Below are 21,870 nucleotides of genomic sequence, written 5' to 3'. Positions count from 1 at the left end.
TTTGAAGATGTAAACATTTTTATGTTAGTAAGTCCCTCCTGACTATTTATAAAAGTACTTCATTTAGCCTATTTTTTCTTCCTGAAAGTGGTATTTTCCCATTACTGTCAATGTAGGCAATTTGGTAAGGTTGTTTTTTTTTTTTAATGGATTTTTGCTCTTGTTGCCCAGGCTAGAGTGCAATGGCACAGTTTTGGCTCACTGCAACCTCTGCCTCCCAGGTTCAAATGATTCTCCTGCCTCAGCCTCTTCAGTAGCTGGGATTACAGGCATGCACCACCATACGCAGCTAATTTTTTTGTATTTTTAGCAGAGACAGGGTTTCTTCATGTCAGTCAGGTTGGCCTCGAACTCCCAACCTCAGGTGATCTGCCTGCCTTGGCTTCCCAAAGTGCTGGGATTACAGATGTGAGCCACCTCGCCCGGCCAAAGTGGATCCTAAGCATCAGTTTACACTCAGTGCCGGACTGTGTTTTCCACACACGAGTTTTGCAGGGCACACTATGAAAGCAGCAGCTCCTGTCCTCCTCAGGCTCCCAGTTTCCAGAGGCAATTACTTTCTTTTAATTCTTCTCTTTTGGTACTTAATCCATGCCTCTAAAGCTTATACTGATACTTCTTGATTTTCCAGTTTTCAACACTGCCTCTTCCATTTGCCATGGTGGAAGATGAGGATTTAACTACTTCCCACTATCTTTCTCGTCACTCAGTGTCACACACTCCATCTCTGACCCCACCCTCTCAATATAATATTTTCGCTTAAATCAATAATCAGTAGTTACATCATTATAACTTGAAAATGTTCTTTGCAACAAAATTACTCATTATATTGTGATGGCTTTTCATGAACAGCGTCTTGTTTTCCACCAAGTTCATGACTGTCTTCTTTCTTGCTAACAACATTTGTTAACTGTGGATTCTGCTGGCTGAGAGTTGGCAAGCAGTGTTTTGAAAAGGCATCAACTCTTCACACCCAGGAAGTGACCCCACACTCCCACCGCCAAGAGACAAGCAGACTGCGGCTCATGGTGCGAAAACCAACATTCACGGCCTGCACTCTGGCACCCACGGGGCCTCTCTGCACAGACCACAGACCATGCCCCTACGAGAAATGTTCCTCCTCCAGGTTCCCTCCACAGCTCCCTCCTGCTTATCCTTCAGGGATCCCCAGCACAGCCTGCTCTTGGTCCCTGTCTCCATTGGGACCGGGCTCTCTGCTCTCAGCCAGGAACTCTGCTCCCAGCCCATACCCTACTTCAGGCTCTTTCCACACTTCCTCACATGTGTTCGTGTACATGTTTCCCCGTGTCCCTAACTCCACGAGGGCAGAGTGAGAGAAGACACTGCGTGTCGCATGGGTGGAGCATAAGAACACCCTGTGTGAGAACATGCTGTGTGTTGTGCGTCAGTGGAGCATGAGAAGGTGCTGTGTGTCTGCACTGTGAGAACATGCCATGTGTCATGTGTCAGCAGTGTGTGAGAACACGCCGTGTGTCCCACGGAGGAGCGTCAGAGTGCGCCGCGTGTCCCGTGGAGGAGGTGAGAGTGCGCCGTGTGTCCCGCGGAGGAGGTGAGAGTGCACAGTGTGTCCCGCGGAGGTGAGAGTGCGCCGTGTGTCCCGCAGAGGAGCGTCAGAGTGCGCCGCATGTCCTGCGGAGGAGGTGAGAGTGCACCGTGTGTCCCGCGGGGGAGCATGAGAAGGCGCTGTGTCGCATGTCATGTGCCGCGTCACAGGGCATATGCCACGTCCCGTGTTGTGCATCATGTGTCATGTGTCAGGAGCTGCACGTTTCTGGAGCCCCGCTGACAGGGCGGGTCCTGCCGTGCACGTCTGGCTGTCCCTCTCCGTGCTCCACCTCCCAGTACAGGCAGCCATGAAGCCGTGCAGACCCGATTCGGGACAGAGCCAGGTGGGGTGAGGGTGGAGGGCCCAGTCAGGGGCAGGCAAGGTCTGCCGTGTGGGCAGACCAAGGTCTTCTCCTGACCTGGCCCTCGTTGTGGGCCTGCACGCAGAGGCCTCCTCTGCAGCGGACGGTGTGCAGCAGCCACAGCACCCAGTGCAGCATACACGTGGACGTGCAGCAGCTGGGCCAGGGCATGCCGAGCAGACGGGCTGCCATCCCGTGGGGTCCACTGTCTGAAATGGAACACTGGATAACCTGGGCACGGTTATCCTTCACCCTCAGTTTAGACAGCATCACCTCCAGACCAGCGTCCACGAACGTACCCACGTGGACCTCATGTGGCCAGCACTTCCTCACTGTGTGTTCGTGTACATGTTCCCCCATGTTCCTAACTCCAAGAGGGCAGTGTGGAGTTAGGCTCCACTCCCACCTCACCCAGAGGTAGGGAATCCGTCTGCCCATGGTCCCAAGGCCAGATGGCCAGGACCAGCCCCTGAGCTATGGACCCACAGCAGCTCTCTGCCTCTCCAGTTCTGGACTCTTCCAAGGCTGCTCTCTGTAAGGCACCTTTCCCATTGCCTCAGCTCCTGATGGGACTTCCTGCTTCCTCAGCCCCAGGCCTCAATGCGAACCCCCTCTGCATCTGCCCGGAGGTGTGGAGGATGCCAGCGTGGGGAGTGGCGCCCACAGAGCCAGGGACCTGCCTGGGCCTCTAGGCCGCTCATCCCCAAGGCCCAGGTCATCGCCACGGCGGCTGGCAGCTTCCGTGGTGGATGGTGGGCAGCATGAGCGCAGACTCCAGGTGATGGCAGGACGAGCTCCCAGGCAACCTCTGAGCGCCCATGAGAAGCGCAGACACGGGTGGCGCCTGTCTTTTCAAGGTGCCACAGCCCCCGCACCTTCCACCCTCATGCCGGACACACGGAGCCACAGGGAGCAGCCAGCGGCCTTGGCGGCCTTGGCAGTCTCGCTGACCTTCCAAAAGGAAAGCTTCTCAAGAGACGTACAACCCGCACAACATACAACCCAGCCTCCCTGGAGCCCAGGGGCCCTAGGGCATCCATGCCCACACACCACCACAGACACAGGAGGCCAACAGACTCAGCCCTGTGGGTAAACAGACCAACAGGCGTCAAGGCTGCACCCCAAGGCCCAGCCTACAGGCAGGAAACGCCCCGACTCCTTAGAATGCGAGTAGCCGCCACGAAATTAACCTCGTGGCAATTGTTTTCCCCGTTTGATCGCCCAGCGTCAGCTCATCTGTTAGAGGGAAATAAAAAAGTCAAGCCTAAATGTACAAAAAATTATGATGGAAGTCCTAAATAAAGCAGGAGGACTGCAAGCTTATTGAGTCAAAAATCAATCAATCAATGAGGGAGTGGATTAGGAGCACCTCATAAGCCCCAAAGAAATAATTTGCCCAAACACTGGGATTTCACAGTGGAGGACCGAATTCCAACACTTTTAGGAAGTAAATAATGAAAAATCAATTCAAAGAAAAAACAGATGGAGAACCCTGGATTCTGACACATTTATTGCTGAATACCATTTCTCGGCAGACCCGAAAACTTCGGAAGGTGTTTATTTACTTTCAACACCTTCCCGAGATCAATATTTTTAATTTGGATCCGAGTTATTATTTTTCACATCACAGCAGCGGGGAGCGGAGTAAAGTGGCTCATATTTTAGTGCTAAAAAGATCGATACGACAGTTTCACCTTCACTGCAGGCCCGGCCGCACATCATTGCGTCCCGCGGGGCTGCAGGTGCCGGGGCCGGGGAGCAGGTCATTACCTGCCCGAGGAGCAGACAGCCGTGATTTAGCGGAGCACGAAGGGCCCGGTGCCCTCAGAAAACCAATCTCGCCCCCTCTCACTTCATCATGCCCATCTTGTCTCAGGCAGGTGAGGAGGGGCGAGCCCCAGGGCTGGGCTGGAGCCCGAGGGCAGATGAGCTTCCCAGAGGAGTGCTCTCATCATAAACGCATTTCCCTTTCCTTCCCTTTTCCTGGATCAAAGAACATCCGTAAACTCCATCAGTTTTCCATAAATTCCCCCTAAAGTCTTATTCAGGACAGCAGAGAGGGGAAGGGGGCGCTCACAGAGCAGGAGGGACAGGGAAAGCAGGGCCTCTCGCCAGAAGGAGCGGGCCTCCCATTCCTGGGGCACTGCTGGGTACTGGGACACCCTCACCCCGAGAGCACCTGGGCCACTGCCTGGGGGCCGTGCCAAGAGCCTGCCTCTCACATACTCCAGAGCTGGGGTGGGGGCTGTGAGCTGCCGTGACCAGCACCTGCGAGGGGCCACGCCCCACTTCGCTCTCCACAGACCGCACTCGGGGGAGGCAGGCCCTGCTGTGCAGGAGGTCTGGGCGCCTGGAAAGCCTAGAAGCCACCAAGGCACAAGCAGAGTCCACCATGGCCACGCGTCAGGTCACTCATGGCTCCAGCAGACACCTGCCCTCTGAGGAGCAAAGGCAGCACTGGGGGTCGGTGACCAGCGGCTAGGAGCTGTGGCCGTCCTGCCCGGAAGGCCTTGTGGGCCAACAGTTCTGCTCCCAGTCCAGGAGCCTCAAGTGAGCAGGCGGCGTGGCTTGGCAAGGCTTAGCAAGTGCACAGGGCCGTCCTGCCTACGGGGCCACTCCACAAAGATTCCCTCCTCCACCAGCTCGGACTCCACTCTCTCTCTCACCGCCTTGGCTCATTGCTGCCCCGGGCCATCTAGGTCATCCGGACCCAGGCTCAGGCGGCCCAAGTCCGCACACGGCCCTGTAGCTGCTGTCTGCCCAGCGACTCCTGGCACATGGGGTCCCACAGACCCTCACACGCACCACCTGGGCTGAGTGCCCAGGCTGCAGAGCCCTGCTGCACAGCGAAGGGGCACATGCCTCTGGGCCAGCTGGGCAGCTGTGGAGAGGCAAGGGTCTGCACCGCCCTGGGCCCTGCAAACTGTCTCCAGGCCTTGCAGGTGAAAAATCATCGCAGAAGCAAGGGGCAACCCATTTGGTGCTCTCCAGGGTGGTCCACCTGGCATGGCAGGGCGACTGCATCCCCAGCCCCTCCTGTCTGCTGTGTGGCCACAGAGGGGTTCAGGCCAGAGGTGAAGTGGGGTGGCCCACACAGCCACTCCTGTCCCCAGCTGCTCCTCCAACCCCCTCTTCTGCTGATTCCTTGACTCCAGCTGGGGTCCTATGCAGCAGGTGCCTTCCTGAGCAGGGGGACCCTCTGAGGAGCAGGCTCTCTGAGCAGCCATGGCTGGCGGGAGCAGAGGTGTCCCTGGAAGCAGTGTGTCCACCAGGCCTCACCTTCTCAGCCTCTCCTGATGCTGTCTCGATTACATCAGCAGGTAGGTAACCCCTTCTGCTCCGACTTTAGGCCATTGTTAAGGCATGGTTTCCCCAGACTTCCTCCAGGTGGGTGGATGAAGGAGGCCGCATGGAGAGAGGGCTTCCCTCTCGCACCCTGACCCCACTTGCACCCTTCCCTCCAGAAGCCATGGCTTTCAGCCGGGTCAGGACAGTCCTGGGTACGGGCCCCAGCAGCACTCCCAGCTCCCAGCAGGAAAGCTACTCAAGCAGCCAAGGCTCTGAAAGGCCACGGTCAGTGCTGGAGGCTTTGAGAGGCCACAGTCAGTGCTGAGAGGCCTCGAAGAACCTGCTGCAGGTGCCCACACCAGGCCTTCCCAGCCCCGCCAGCCTGCGTGGGACCCATGCCCAGCCAGCTGCATGCTTCAGTGGGACTAGAGCCCAGGACACAGGCTGGGACCCACACTCAGGCCACCGTAGCCCCACATAGCCTCTCCAGGAGGGGCCGGTGACAAGCCAGCACCATGGGTGCCAAGTTGCCAGGCCAAGATGGGACAGTGGGGTGGCCTGGGCCCCTACCAGGCCCCACGCAAAGTCACTCAAAGTCACTCAAATGACAAGTCACTCAGATAAATATGCGCCCCTTCCCATTCCTCCTCTGGGCTTCCCAGGTAGGTCAGATCCCCCGCAAAGCGCAGCGATGGGCCCCCACCCCTCACCCTGCAAGATCCACTCCTGTGGTGAAGTTCAACGGAAATAAATCTGCAGCCCCTTCCTCACAGAGTCCTCTTGAAGCTGGACAGGAAAGCCGTGACCTGCGTCCTCTCGCCGAGTCCAGGCTCTCCAGGCGCTGAGGGATGACTTCTCAGGGCTCCCGCGAGCCCGGCTGATGAGACACGGGGTTTCTGTGCTGCTGGAGCTCTGGATCCGTAGACACTCAGCGGCCCTGGAAAGCCTCGCCCAAGCGCCTCTTCAGTGTCGAGGCTCACGTGGGTGGGCGCCCAGCAGCAGCTGAGAAGCTTCTCTGGGTACCAACGTGGTAGTGAGACGTCCACAGGGGGCGTCCTCCAAGCCCCAGCTCCAGCGCTGGAGGTGGACACATGTTCCCAGGGGTAGAGACACCAGGCTGAAGCCAGGAGCAGAGGCTCTGGCGAAGGCACTCCAGGGACGAGGTACCCGGACCACCCGGCACTCAGGCATCCTCCAGCCTGGCACGAGTCACTGTCCCACCCTCCATGTGGGCACAGAGCTTGGGTGTCAGCCTGGCACCTCCTGGGCCCTCTGTCCTGAGCCAGGCCCGTCTCACCTGGCGGGACTGCTGCAGTCTGTCCCAAGGGCTCCCAGTGGGCGGGATGTCTGCCTCCTCCTCCTCCTTGGAACTGAGGTTTCTCTCAACTGTTTTTGTAGGAATTGGTTTTCTGACGAAGTCATGGGAAGCAGGAAGCAAATGCCAAGCACACCCAGGCGATCACTGCAGGGAGGAGGGCGCGGGCACCATGGACCCTGGGGCACGTGCGTTCGCCTCGGCCGCCCGGCCCATTCGAGTTCACCCCCACCAGTGCTGTCAATCTGTGCGAGGAGGAACATTTCAGACATGTCCCCAGGAACAGGACGGGGCTGGGACTCTCAGTGCTGGTGCCAGAATACACAAGACGACAGCCTCTGAAGGGACCGACTTCCCGCGCTTGACTTTCCCGAAGAACATGCAGGAGCCACCTGGTCCATGGCAACAGGCCTGGGAGGCGACGCTGCCCTGAGAGTGGCCGGCCAGAGACGAGTTTGCCTCCTCGGCCTCTGTGCAGACCCGAAGAGTCCCCCCGTTACGCCCGTGCCCAGGCATTATGGTTCTTACAAACAAACACACAAACAAAAAGTCCTTTTTTTTGAGATGGAGTCTTGCTCGTGCTGCCCAGGCTGGAGTGCAATGGCGCCATCTCGGCTCACTGCAGCCTACCCTCCCAGGCACCACTTGGCTAATTTTTATTTTTAGTAGAGACAAGGCTTCACCGTGATGGTCAGGCTGGTCTCAAACTCCTGACCTCGTGATCCACCCATCCTGGCTTCCTGAAGTGCTGGGATGACATGCCTGAGCCGGGCCGATGTCATCATTTTGTAAGCCCCAAAGCTGCCTTCAGGGCATCTCCGGGAGGAAACGCGCAGGTGCTGCGTGGGCGCCATCTCCTGGTGGCAACGGGCATCTGCGGGCTGCCTGAAGCCCCGCGTCCCCCCCGCAGGCTCCCGCGCCAGGCACAGCTTCAGCTTCAACCGCCTTCTGGGAACAGGCCACTATTTTCTGATCCCTATTAATACCCATGACAGCATTTATGTACAAGATAAATTCATTTCAATTTCCTTTTTCAATTAATGGCCTATTATTTGAACCAGACTCAGCTAAAAATATTGCTCCAATATCATCAATCTTGTAAAGTTAAATTTTCCTCCCTCTGACAGCCGGAGGGCATCCGGCTGGGGCAGGAGGGTGGTTGTCTGGCTGGCCACTGCTGTCCAGCTCTGCCCAAGACCCTGGGAGGGTCGGGTCCCACCACCCAGATACCCCGAGGCCACCCAGCAAAGACCAGGACACGGAGGCGGCCAGTGGTGGCCCAGGGGCCAGTGCTCTGGGGTTGGCCAGCCCAGACTCAGCGACAAGACAGGGATGACAGGCCACCCTGGTGCCAGTTCTGGCACTGAGCTCCCGACTGGGGATCTGGGGCATCCTGGACCATCCCACCTGCCAGGCAAGGCTGCCCTCCACCATCCACCTGGCCTAAAGCCTCGCTCAGGACCGTGCCTGGAGAGGCAAGCCGGGGCTGGAGCCCACTGAGCTGAAGGGTGGCAGAGGACCCAGGAGCTCCCACCACGCCCCGCTTTCCTGAGAGCAGGATGGGACCCTCTCCCACTCCCAAGCCTTATCCTGTCCCATTTTCTAGAAACTCCCGCTGTGAGGGTGACCGGAGGAACAGTCTCGGGACCGAAGACCCGGTACGGCTGCCTCTGGGTGGCCGGCTCAGCTGCCCTGTGCCCTGCGCCCCAGAGATCTCAGAGACTCAACTGGAAAGGGCTGACGTGCCATCACTCTCAAGCGCTCTGAGGCACCCAGTGCACGGTGGCTTCTGGGGTGGGGGAACCCAGCCCAGCCCCGGCACTTGCTCCCCTGACGGCGTCTTTCCTTCTACAGCTGGGGTCTGGCTCCGCTCACTGAACACTGCCACACAATCTTCAGCAAGTGCAGACCATTTTGGCATCTCACAAATTTTGAAGGTTCGAGCTAATTTAAAATATTAAATAAGGTTCACATAATTTAAAATATGTTCTAATTAGACTCGGTGTTATTATTAATAAACAATTTCCAAATATTTGAGACTTTTCCATAAATCCTTATTTGCTTCTAATTTAATTCCTTTTCACCTTTTGGTGAAAGAATGCGTGTGTGCCATTTCTGCCCCACAGACGCGGAGGTGAGGTCCTTCTGGAACCAGACTCGGGCTGCGGTGGCGGCTCTCCCGCAGCCGCCCAGGGCCAGAAGGGAGAACAGCCCGAGCTCATCCAGGGCTGGCGTGGCCTGTGCCCGAAGCCGGGTGTAGACGCCTGGATGCGCACGCCAGCCAGGGCCTCGGGTGGACCTGAACCCCCAAGCACGGGCCTCTCCGGACCCACCTGGAAAACCCTGACAACAGCCAGATGTGGACAGCGGTCACAGCCCTCGGGGGTCTGAAGAAGGTTTCCTGAGGCTTCAGTGAAAGACGTTTTGGTGGCAATGACGGCCGTCCCTCCGTCCAGCCTGCACGCACTGCACTCCCAGGTCCCTTGGTCAGGCTTGGGCGGACTGAGAGGGCTGCTCCACCCTGAGATGGGGATCAGGGCCTTGGCTGTGGTTCGCCAGGGTCCAGCACGCAGGCGCCTTCTGTCTGTGGCTGTGTCCACCGCTGCTCTGGCTGGAGAGCCCCAGACGCCACGGGGGCGGAGCCCCTCAGCCCTGACAAGGCCCCTCGTTCCGAGGTCGCGTTGATAAGGATACAGGCACTCCTACTTCCTTCTAACTACTGTTTAGCAAGGTACGTCTTCCTCCCGCCCTTCACTTTTAAAATACCTGTGTCTTTACATCTAAAGGAAGCCAAGAAGAGCTGAGGAGGTGGCCAGGAACTGCCACAGACGAGCCTCTCACGGCAGGGTGGCACACAGAGGCGGGGAGCAGAGACTCACTCTTCTGAGGACGACCGTGGCCAGGAAGGCCTTCGCGTCAATGCCTTCAGCAATCCGACTTTGGCAGGCGTTGGTATGTTTATTCGGCTTGAAGCTTGTTGCAGTATTTGGATCTGTTGTAAGTTTCGTCAGCGTGGACTTGGCTTCTGTAAGCACTGCCCCGTCTGCTTCCTCTTCCGCTCCTGCTGGGCCTCCCGCCACGTGTGTCAGGACACGTGGTATTTCACAGTGGTCTCTATCGACTGTCCAGTCCTCCGTTTCACAGTGAGTCGCAGCTGCGGCTGTCTCCAAGTCCAGCTCCCTTCTCTCTTCTTCTGCGATGTCTCACCTGCTGCTTTTTCAGCTTTCTTTTTCATCTGAATAAGCCCCGCTTGGGAAACGCAGAAGTCGGGTCATGGCAGAGGAGAGAGAGAGGTCCAGGAAGCCGCCTCTTCAGGGAGAGGACAGCAGAGCCGAGAGGATGAGGCCAGCAGGGAGGAGGGACCACGGCGGGAGAGGGCGGAGGGCTGACAGGAGGCACTCCGCCCTGAGATGGGGATGAGGGCCTTGGCTGTGGTTCGACTGGGCCCTGTGGCCTCCGTGTGCCCCACAGAGCACGAGGAGCGACCCGCTGCGTGCGGGTGGAGGAGGCCTGAGGCCTGAGGCTGGGAGCAGCACGAGGGGCCGAGGCCGAACGCGGGATTCCTGGGGTTTGTGCAGACTCCACTATGGCTGGGGCCACGCACGGCAGCTGTGTGAGCATCTCGGGGACAGGGACACTGAGTAACTGGCACTAGACGCCCAAATGCCAAGCTTGTGAGATGGCCCTTGAACCCAAAGAGCAATGAGAGTCCCACCCGCAGGACAGGGGAGCAGTGGAATATGACACCCTCAGCACTGCCGCTCATGGGCGCACACCTGGGAGAGGGCCTGTCACACAGCAGCGGGGTCACGGCTGGGGGACGGTGACACTGGGGACAGTAAGCAAGGAGACGAACTCAGGCCAGGGGACCCAGGGCCTCCCTAGAGATGGGGGAGACGGACTCAGGCCAGGGGACCCAGGGCCTCCCTAGAGATGGGGGAGACGGACTCAGGCCAGGGGACCCAGGGCCTCCCTAGAGATGGGGGAGACGGACTCAGGCCAGGGGACCCAGGGCCTCTCCAGAGACGGGGAGACAGACCCAGGACAAGGGCTCCAGGGTGTAAAGACGGAATTTAAGATGTGGGTCTCTGAGCCAACCGCAATTTATTTACATCCTGCAGAGCGTCCCTTCCTCTGAGGAGCTTCCGGCCCCTGCCCAGACACCTGGTACCTTTGTCTCTGTGGCTGCCACATACGCCAGGGCCACCATCTCACGTGTCTGCCTGATGGGGACCGCAGAGGAGGCACAGGTCTTTGGGACAGGTCTTTCCCAGCCCTGTGAAAGGCTACGTCCCCCTCCCCTGCACTCACCCCACGAACAGCCTCTCTGGAGGTGGGACACCGCCCCAGCCCCGGACCCTCAGGGCTCAGGAAGGGCTGGGCCAGGCCAAGCCGGAGCCCAGTGTGGTTGGGGACAGTGGCTCTCGGAGCAGATTGCAGCTGCTGTCTAATCCCCCATCTACACACCCAGAACCCAGACTCCCTCTCTCTCACACACTGAGGCCCTGGGCCCCTCCCGGGCTGTCACTCCCCAACTCCTGCTTGGGCTCAGTCCAGAGCCCCAGGACCCTGTGCGTGCCAGGCCACCTTCCCTGCCAGGCCGGCCCTGGGCTCAGACCACCCTGCAAACCACCAAGCAGGCTGCAGGAGCGCCAGGTAGGGCAGCAGGAGCGAGGCTTAGGGCGGGGAGCGCCCTGACCCCCTCTCCATTTACACAGGCGAAGGGCTGGCTCCTGCCAAGGCCAGCCTGTCTTGAGCCCTGTACCGGGAAGCGGAAGGGACTCACCGTGAAGTGCTCCTGGGATTTGTAGTTTTCGTCCAGGTAGACTCGAGCCCTGTTATATTCTTTCATTGCGTCACTTGACAATAGTTCTCTGGAAGGAAGAAAGGAAGTTCCTGAGGAAAAGCCACGCAGATGCCTCCACCTCATGAGAGGCCCACAAGGCATCAGGATGGGCCCCAGTATGAGGGGCACGTCACCGGGAGACCATCCACCCATGACAGGCAGAGGGCAGGGAAGGGCAGCAGCCATGACAGGCAGAGGGCAGGGAAGGGCAGCCACAGCAGGAGCTGGTTGCACCTCGAGTTCCCAGCATGTGGAGAGCTCACGAGCCCGCAGGCTCTGGTCTCCACCCAGCAGTGAGATGCCGGCGTCTGAGGACTCCCAGGGACAGAAGCAGTGAGAAGGTCCCATGCAAGGGAAGGGCAACTCTAAGCTCTTGGGGCGAGGTCTCCCGGCAGCTCACGTTTATTCTCAAGAGAGAAACTGGACCCCCCCACCCCAACAATCGCCACCAGCGCGCACAGGCTGGGGCACATGCATCCCAGAGCCCCAGCAGCTCTGTCCCCATTGGCTCCTCCCAGAGGGGACAGTGGCCATGGCCTTGCAACCATAAAGGAAGGAGAGGACCTCTGGGCACGCCATTGTCACTGACCGTTCATCCTCCTGGTCACATTTCATCATCAGGAAAGCCTCAAGGACATCATCGCACCACTGGCTCCACAAAGCATGGCTGCCCAGGAGGCCGCCACACACCCCTGGAGCCGGGAACGGGAGGACGAGGCCCCACCCGTCTGGGCCCCCCACCCATGCTTGCTCATTCGAGACGGTGGGGAGAAAGGAGACCAGCACCCTGTGACTCAGCCAGTCCACGTGTCAGGAAGAAGGGGCGTCCCCGTGTAGGAAAATAAAAGCACACCAGTAGAGAAGGGCAAGGAAGAGAATGGATTAACAGACTGACACGGGCCCCTCGGGGCTTAACCGCGGCAAACACTCCTTCAACGTGCTTCAGAGGAAGAGACTCAACAGCACAACATTCACAACACCTGGAATTGTGTCGAAGACAACCTGATGTGCAGAGCAGCAACAAAATGTGACCAGATCCTTTGAAAAAGCAGTCAACGGCAACAGACCCAGAGGGAAAAAATAACGGCCTGAGCTGAGAGGCTGGAGACAGCCATTATAGACGGGACCGGAGAGCGGAGGAGAGCAGAGACGGACGGAGGAGTGAGGACGGGAGACTGCACGTGGGACCGGAGAGCGGAGGAGAGCAGAGACGGACGGAGGAGCGAGCACGGGAGACTGCACGTGAGCCTCCAGGCGCTGACAGACAGTGTCAGAAATAAACAAGCCCGCTGCGTGGACTTCAGAGGAAATCAGGACCTGCAGCAGAAAAGCGCCAGGCGGCTCAAAAAGACCGCAGCAGAAGTGATCCGAACCGAAACTCGGGGAGCACGAGCTGAAAACGGTCAGGAGGGCCTGAGGGGCCGTGGGGCAGCACCAGGCAAGTCCCATCAGGTAGCCCGAGCCCGAGGACAGAAGAGAGGGAAGGGAAAGAACAGCAGCATTGAAAGAAGTGACGGACAAACTTTCTCCAAATCCGATCAAAACAAGAAACGGACCGCAGAAGCTCAAACCGCCCGAGCGAGATAAACAGAACATCAAAGCGAAGTACAGAATAATCAGGTTGCTGAAAAGCAGCTCTAGAGACAAACCTCGCAGCGGGGAAAGGACACATTATATACAAGAAAATGAAGCGGGAGCAACGGGGAGATTCTCGGCAGCAACAGCGCAATACAGAAGACAATGGGGGGGTGTCATTAAAGCAGTGAGAGGGAAGACACCGACAAGCCCGAATTCTATTCACAACAAACACATCTTTCACAAATGAGGACAAAGACCTTTTCAGACAAACAAAAGCCGAGAAAATTCATCAGCAGCTGACTTGTGCTAAAATAAATGTTAAAGAAACTTCTTCAGGCTGACGGAGAACCATGCCAGATAAAAACCAGAGTCCACACGAATGGGCAGAGGGCAGTGGAATCAACCCACGACCTGGTCAAAATCAAGGGCGTTTTTCTCGCCTCTTCCTCTTTTTTAAAAACAAAACCATGTAAAGCAAAAATCGTAACGACGTGCGTTAGCGTTAGGTGCGGGGAACGAAGCACACAGGCACGCAGCATCGCGGGGGCCACGCTCCACGTGAGGCTCTGAACCGAGCCCCGGCCCGCTCCCGTCCGGGCGGGCCCTGCCTGCTATGGGGGGCGGCTCCTGCATCCCGCGCACTCGGGGTCCGTCCCCACTTTCTCTCCTCCCTCCCGAAGGTGCCCGCTTTCCTTCCTGCCTGACTGAGCTCACAGACCTAAGCTCTGGTTTATGTCAGTAATGTGAGCTGCAGGCGTCTTTCCCAGAGTGGCTTCGTTTTTACCTTGTTCAGAGTGCTTTTTCACAAGCAAACGCTTAGTTTTAACACGGCCACACTTTTCAACCTTGTATTTTGTAGGCTGCACTTCTTGCCCATTTTAAAAGAAATCTCTCATCCCAAACCTGTAAAGATTTTCTCCTGCATTTGAGACTGAAAGTTTTAATGCTGCCTTTGACATTCATATAATTAATTCAACTGAAATTCATCTCACACAGGGTGAGTGGGAAGGGGCTGCTGATGACACAGAGCAGGGACCCAGTTCCATCTCCCAACACAGGAGCCCTGGGTCCCGCGCCCGCCTTCCTCCCGCAGGGCAGCCTCGGAGGGTCAGGCCTGGGCACCCGCACGACACCGCCTGCCCCGCTGCTTCCGGACGGGCCCTGGGGACGAGCTGGTGAGCACCTGTTTGTTTTCCTTCAGGATTCTTTTCCTGTTCTTGACCCTTTGCTCCTAAGCAGCAATTTGAGTGTTAGTCTGTTGAATGTGAGGAAAAATGCCGTGAAGGTTTTGGTGGAAACGGCCTTACACTGTAGGTCATTTTGGGAAGTTGTGGCCGTTTTTCCGGCAGCTGAAACCACCACTTTGTTCTGCTCAAGGACCCCGCGCTGGGAGTCGGGATGGAGGGCTATGTCACTCCAGGACAGCCGGCGCCTGGATGTGGGGATGCAGCGGCCGGGGCCCCTGGAGGCTCGCACTGGCACTGGCACCGGGCCGGGAGTCCCGGCAGCTCTGTCCAGGGATCCCGACCAGGGGTAGCTGCGTCCACCCACGGAGTGTGGCAGCAATGAAGCGTCTCGACGTGAAGGCCTCGTGCTCCAAGGAAGCCAGGCCTTGCCCAGGGTCTGCAGGTGGACACGGGACCCCCGACATGGGCATGTGCCAGGGCCACATTGTAGGGACACAGAGGACAGGCTTCAGTGCTGTGGCCTTGGGAAAATATAGCAGCCACTGTTAGGAGTGGCTGGCGGGAGGCCCCACGTCTGAACACAAGCCTGCCTGCCTGTCCTGTCCACTCCTGGATGCCCCAGGTCGGGGCACCCCCTCTTCCCAGGCAGGACCCGGTTGGGCCAGCCCCCTCAGGAGCCACAGGGCACGCACACTGGGACCACATGCATGGCACCTTCCTCCTCAATGACGGAGACTGCTCCACAGAGGACGGACGCTCCCAGCCGAGCTCCCTGAGATGATGTGTACCCACCCGGCGGCTGCAGGCCCAGGCCTCAGACACACACGCACTGGGACGGCTCTGCTCCGTACCGGCCTCACATACCTGGCCCGAGAGCATAGACCCTGCCTCCATCACCGGCCCAGGAGGGTTGCGGCCACACGTCTAGACCACTCCTCTCTCTGGAAAACTAAGACTCAGCCAAAATGACCCCCAGGTGAGTCCCAAATGGTGAGGCTAGGGATCACAGTATCATCAAAAGACGCCACCCCCAGCACCCACACCCCAAGGGAAGGTGACACACACCAGCACGTGCTCTGCCGGCACCCACACCCCCAGGGAAGGGGACACACAGTACCCGCCCACCAGCACCCACACCCCGGGGGAAGGGGCTGGGCCCCGGCACCCACCCCGAGACTTACTTGACGAACTTGTCCACGTGGGACATGGAGGCCTCGTAGTTCTTCCCGCCGAACTCCTGACAGTGCAGGGCCATGAAGTGTGGCTTGTGCGTGTGCACGACCTGGAGGGAAGGAGACAGGTCATGGTCGGTGGGGCCGTCGGACCCACGCTCCGCACCTCTTCCGCTGTCCCCGCGGCCTGGAGCCACCGGGGCTGGTGGAGACGGGGCCCCGCGCCTGCGACCACGGGTTCTTTTGGACAGATTCTAGGAGTCGCCCCGCCTTTGTGCTCTTATTTGTATTGCCAGTGCTTTTTATCCTCCCATTACTATAAATTCCTTAAAAAAGAGTCCATACTTCTCAGAGCCCTCTTCAATCATCTGGAGGCATTTCTTTCCCCGTTAAAACACGTTATGCATGCTTAGGGCAGAGCATATGGGATCCTTGAGATCAACTGGTCACAATCTCACCAGGAAGTCACCTGTTAGCAACACTCAGGCATGCCCCAGCAAGGGCGCGCACACACGTGTGTACCTGAGCACGTGTGAGCGTTGAGTGCGTAGACACGTGCCTGTGTGCGTGTGTGCTCATGTGTATATGAGGCAGGTGCTCCACTGCCCGTTCACAGCCTAGGAGGACCCGACACACAGCAGCTACTCACACCGGGTCACTTCCACTAAGTGGTAGAGCCGGGAACCCGAGTCTGGCACCGTGGCCACTGGTCCCCCAGCCCCGCCCCATCAACACTCCCAGGCCCCCAACACATCTCTGAGGTCCCCAGGATTCTGACTCATGTAATCACCACTGCCACATGCTGAATCTGTCCCAAACTTTTATAGCTAAAGAGCAGTGCAGCAAATCTCCTTGCCAGTGTGGCTTCCGGTGTGACCTGGCGGCTTCCACAGGAGGCTCTAAGAGGACGCTCGCGCAGAGAATCCGGAGCAGATGCAATACGGATGCGACCTCCCCTCCTTCCAGGTCCCAGTCCACTTCCCACGGTCACTCCAACCCTGTTCAGCCACTGCCACGCACCAGACACCTCACCACACACGGGAGTCCTGACAGCTGCGGGCCAGGACACAAGTTGCGTCTCACCTGGCAGGAAACCGTGAGTGGGCACACTGAAGCCGCCCGAGAGCTGCACGTCGCCTGAGCAGGACAAGGGGTGAAGTGCGCGTTGGCCCCGCTCTCCTGCAACACAGGACAGGCAGCGCTTCCCAGGGGCAAGCCCACCCATGGGCTCACTGTCCAGGGCTGCGGGGTGGTGCCCGGACAGCCACCAAGGGTCCAGCAGAATGGGCTTCCTTGGAGGAGGGAAAGGTGGCAGAGAAGGCGCAGTGCTGTCTGCACTGGGCTCGGGAACCTGGAGGTGCTCACGACAGCGCAGCACTCTCTGTGAGCCAGGTGGAGCTGCGGGCATGGCCCACCTCCCGAGAGCCCAGCACCCGCAGTCCAGGGCACGCTGAGCAAGGGAAGACGGGCTCAGGCTGCGGAGGCGGAACCTGGGCTCTGACCACATACAGCAGGCAGGCCCCACCTGTGCTCAGGCGGCAGCAGCAGCGGACAAGGCGGCTGTGCCTAAGCTCCCAACAGCCCCCAGGTGGACTCACAAAGTGGGCCCCTTCCTCAAGGGCACGGACGTGGGCGCCCCGGGCTCTCAGGAGGCCTGACAGCCCGCTGCCTTCATGCCCAGACAGTGCACTTCTCCCTAACAGATGGCGGAACGTGGCTCCCGAAACTAGAGAAGTTCTCAAAACAGACCCTGGTGCCAGCGGGAGGGCGATTTCTTTCTTGCACCAGGCTGACTTGCTGCACAGCTCCGATTTTGTTGTGTTTGAGGGTGGGGAGGAGAGCCGGGTGGGCTTGAGATCTGCCCACACCTCCCCGGCATGGAAGAGGCCTCACTGTGTCCACACGCCCTGGGACACCATGGGGTGATCAGAGCCCCCACGGCCCCCGTGAGTGGGGGTGACATCAGCATTCTCCTCACAGGGCGCCAGGACCCAAAGTGATGGATGCCATGGGCATGTGGCGCAGGGCTGGGCAAGGAGCGGACGCTGGCTTTTACTTCTATGCCACAGCTCCTGGCTGTGGTCACAGCACCTCGAATGCGCAGCAGCATTAGTAACTCACCGCACCCTCAGGCACGGGCCAGGCTGACGCTTCCACGGCCTCCGACTTCCTGCCATTCCCCACCCTTCGCCATTCAAGCTCAGTCTCAGAAGCCAAACCCTAAGCTGCCTGTCCTGAGACGACATATTTCTTACACTTACTACTAATTTTACTTTATTTGAGACAGGGTCTCACTCTGTTGCCCAGGCCGGAGTACACTGGTGTGATCATAGCTCACTGCGGCCTCCAGCTCCTGGGCTCCAGCGATCTCCCAGCTGAGCCTCCCACAGAGCTGGGACTACAGGTGTGAGTCGCTGCAACTGGCCTCAGAATTCTTCAGGACAGTGACTTTTCTCACTAGGCCGCCCGTACCCCAGTACCACCTGGAGAGAGAGAGGGGCGGCAGCCGCACAGTGTTCAATGACAACTTGGATGCGATCAGGTTTCTTTTGTGCCCTTCGTAGTCTTTAATAGCTGAATTCCTTCTACGTGCCAGCAAAGCTAACTACCTCTGGGGGAAAAAACCTACATTCGATGTAACTTAATTGGTAAACCCAATGATCTTCCAAATTAATAGTATTTGAAACTAAATTTTAATAATCACTAAGTTTGAATAAACAACTGGAGAACATGACCCAGCTCCCCCTGACATTCCTTTAAACTCAACAACTCCCACACAGCACCCAGCAACACCCGCTTTGCACCGGACTGGACATGAGTTCAACTTTACCAGCAACACGTATTCTGTTTCCCCAGCCTGGCAGGACTCCAAGCACGTGACAGAACAGCAGCACAATGAAGGGTTATGGCACGTCAGACCACCACCGAGCCTCACCACCGGGGCTTTCTCAGGTGCAGCCGCCCCTCCATGCGGAAAATTGGGTCGGAGGTCTTACATGTATATTTCCATGCAGTTATGACAAAGGACCCCATTAATTTAAACCGGAACAGCTTGGCGTCTCTCAAAAGCACATGCACGTCACATGGATGTGCTCCTACGCAAAGGCCCTGCCAACCACGGCCTCTGCGGGCAGAGGGGACCCCGCTCCCGGCGTGATGGGGGGGGAGAGGCGGCCGCAACGCATGCGGTTCCGTAAGCAAACACCGTCACAGGAAAGGATGTGTCCTCGGATCCCGGCGACCTCACGGAGAAACAGCCGCTGTGCTGGTGAAGCCGCCTCATCAGGGGCCCCGGAAGAGCAGCCGCACGCTGAGACCCGGCCCTCAGGTGGGGGACGCCAGCGGCTGCGTGGAACAGAACTGAGGACACGAGGGCTTCCGAGACCCCGCAGCCCACCGGACGCACGCCGGGGCTCCTCTGCCGGAAACGCCTCCACCCGCTCCCCACGCTCATGGCCTGCCCCGCAGATGGGCTCCAGGCTGTACCCCAGAAGGCTGCGCCTTCCCGCGGGACTCCTGAATGACACCGTGAACCTCCTTTTCCTCTGTGGTCACAGGCCCCTGAGCCCTGAACCCTGCCGCACCAGCACTCATCCACACTGGGGAGCCCTGTCGGTGCGCCCCACACCCTGACCACGTACGCGGGGTGATGACGCCCTCAAAGCTGAAGTGAGAAGACACTTCGAAAACACACAGTGATGGCTGAGGAGGGGCGCGTGTCCCCACACGTTTCCCACAGGCGATGCAGACAGGGACCCCAGCAGGGGAAAAGCCCACTTCCTTTGAAAACCAAGTCATCAAAATGAAAAGAGCTTTACCATGGAAAATTTCAGGAGAAGAGCAATGAGCGATTAGAGGAAAGGCCAGAGCACTGAACAGTAGCCACGGGAGCTGGGGCTCCTTCACACCCGCAAACCAAACACCCTCCACGCACAGCTCCCTCACGACGCGGGCCCTTGAGGAGCTTTCCTGGAACAAACTGCAGCTGAGTGTACACCCAGTCCCAGGAGCTTACGCCGAAAGACCAGGCTCAAAAGGCTGCACTCTGGCACCGGGTCATCTCACTCCACAAAGGCGCAGGTGATCTGTCTAAGAATTCATGAAGGAGAAGGAAGACTTCCTGGTTAGGCCCATCGAATAGCGGGACTAGTTACCTGCATCAAGAACTGTAACTTCACATATCACAAACGCCGTCCAGGACACAGAATTACGGTCTAGAACCAGGGACTAGTTACCTGTAACACGAACTGTAACTTCACATATCACAAACGCCGTCCAGGACACAGAGTTGCGGTCTAGAACCAGGGACTAGTTACCTGTAACAAGAACTATAACTTCACATATCACAAACGCCGTCGAGGACACAGAGTTGCGGTCTAGAACCAGGGACTAGTTACCTGTAACACGAACTGTAACTTCACATATCACAAACGCCGTCCAGGACACAGAGTTGCGGTCCGGAACCAGGGACTAGTTACCTGTAACAAGAACTGTAACTTTACATATCACAAACGCCATCTAGGACACAGAACTGTGGTCTAGAATGGATCAGAACCACAAAAACACTGATATCCACAAGAACCTGATGAACCTGAGAATCTCCACGCACTGGTCATCTTGAAATCAGGGTACTATTTTGAGCCAGGACATTGTTTGCAAAGCTGAAGCAAGACATTACCCTGCCTTTCTTGGACAACTGGTATCTCTGGAAAAGCACAGGGTCTCCGTCCCTCTACAGAAACACTCCTACCAAAAAGTGAAAAAGAAATGGTAGAAATAGAGCACAGCCATTTTAGAATTCTTCATGACACAGTGAATCCCGGCAGTGACCGCCAGTGGCCGCTCATAAAGACCACAAAGAGACACAGAGGGGTGGCAGAGCACACGCCTCCTGATGGAAGCTGCGGCACCGCAGCAAAGCATTCCATAGGAAAAACCAAACCCACGCTGGATCTAGACAAAGGCCAATTCTAGGAAACAGGAGACAGCACGCTAAGCACAGCCACGGGATGCCGCTGGCCACAGGACCACAGACACTGTGTGGGGGTGCTGAATGCCTTCCACAGATACGTACAGGCAGAGAGAGGCCGCAGAAGGCAGAAGAAGGCCGAGAGAAAGGCAGGTGCACAGAGACATGCACCAGCTAAAGGCACGGCGAGGGTGCTGTCCCCAGGGGCTCTGGTTTTGCCACAGGAGTCTGAGGCCCTCAGAGGCCACTGTTCCCACTGAGGACAACCACACACTACAAGCAAGCACCCAAGGACTTGCTGGCTATGTGTTTGAATGTCTGTGTGTCTCTTCCCTGGCTGAAGATCCTGGAGAGCACCCCCACAAGTCCGGAGGCCGAGATCCTGGAGAGCACCCCGCACATCTGAGCATGGGCCGAAACGCCAGGCAAGACCTCTTGGTCGCTGTAACTCAAAGTAGGAGGCACAACCTAACCTCCCGCTTGCACGATTTCAAGGGCACTCCTGAGACACTACCCACGAAGGAGAGAAAACAATTTTTAGAAAGAAGGAAAGGTCGCAGCCCTGAGTGACCAGATGGCAAAGGAGAAAAAGCAGGAGAAGAGGGGCCTGGAAGAAAGGCGCCGTGAAAGCAGCACTTCAGCCCCCAGACCCCAGTCACTGCCCACGCTCACAGCCGGTGGAGGCACCGGAACTTTGCAATCCCGGCAGAAGGGGGCGCTGTGACACCAGGAATCCTGCAAAGCCCCTGCGCCCACGACCAGAAGGTGCCCTACGTACAACATGGCTGTACAAAAACACACAAAAATACAAACGGACGAAAAGGTGCCCCAGCCCCAAAACACAAGCGTGAGGCACAACAGAAAGTCAGCCCACGCTGCAAATACAATCACATCGACTCAAGCAGCTGAGGCTCTGAAAACCACTCAGCGGCCGCGACGTGACACTGGAACGCAGAACGTCCCGGCGGGAGGAGGAGATGGAGAGAGGAGTGCCCGCCAGCCTTGGGGCGCCCGAGGCGAAGCCCACAAAGTCACGGCAGAGCAGGACCAGCCACAGCGAGCACCACGAGAGTCACGGGAAGGAAAACCCAACACGGGCATCAAAGCCAGGAAAGTCCATCGAGAAAGCGAAATTTCATGAAGAAAGCACGTGAGGGAAGAAGTACCGATGGCAGGCGGGCAGAGAGGGACAGCGTCGGCAGGCCTGGCGTCCCAGACACAGAACTCGGACACAAGGGGCCCAGCTGGTCTTCACAACCATAGTCCAGGAGAACTCCTCAAAACAGAAAAAGACCCGAGTTCAGACACTGAAAGGCTCACCAAATACGTGAGAACATAACCCAAAGCAATCATCTCCAAGATTTCAAAGATGAAAATAAGATCTTCATGGCATCCAGGTAAAGAGAGCTCAGTTAGCAACAAAGTGAAAAGAACCCGTCTCCTCGGAACCAGCAGACGCACTAAGGCAACACCAGAATCAGCTTTTCTAAACATCTCAGTGAAATGAGCTATGAACCAGGGAGGGGCTACTGATTCAGCCCTGCATCCTTCAAATTCCCAAACTATAGAAAACCGTTTTCAATGTAC

General features: G+C 57.7%; 1 protein-coding gene across 2 annotated transcripts in view; it reads right to left on the bottom strand.

Moving 5' to 3' along the window:
• INPP5A (inositol polyphosphate-5-phosphatase A) overlaps positions 1-21,870 on the bottom strand; it is a 220,314-nt gene that overhangs the window by 109,999 nt on the left and 88,445 nt on the right. For both annotated transcript variants that reach the window (XM_003922080.4, XM_074383137.1), the window contains exons 3-4: positions 15,324-15,424; positions 11,318-11,405 (exon numbers count right to left, since the gene is read on the bottom strand). In XM_003922080.4, the coding sequence (XP_003922129.2) occupies positions 11,318-11,405; positions 15,324-15,424 (189 nt within the window). The remainder of the gene's footprint in view (positions 1-11,317; positions 11,406-15,323; positions 15,425-21,870) is intronic.

The sequence above is a fragment of the Saimiri boliviensis genome, chromosome 12 (genome assembly GCF_048565385.1).
Source record: "Saimiri boliviensis isolate mSaiBol1 chromosome 12, mSaiBol1.pri, whole genome shotgun sequence".
In the NCBI taxonomy this organism is placed as follows: domain Eukaryota; kingdom Metazoa; phylum Chordata; class Mammalia; order Primates; family Cebidae; genus Saimiri; species Saimiri boliviensis.
Note: the sequence above shows the minus strand (reverse complement) of the source record. Positions and strands in the feature narration are given on the sequence as shown.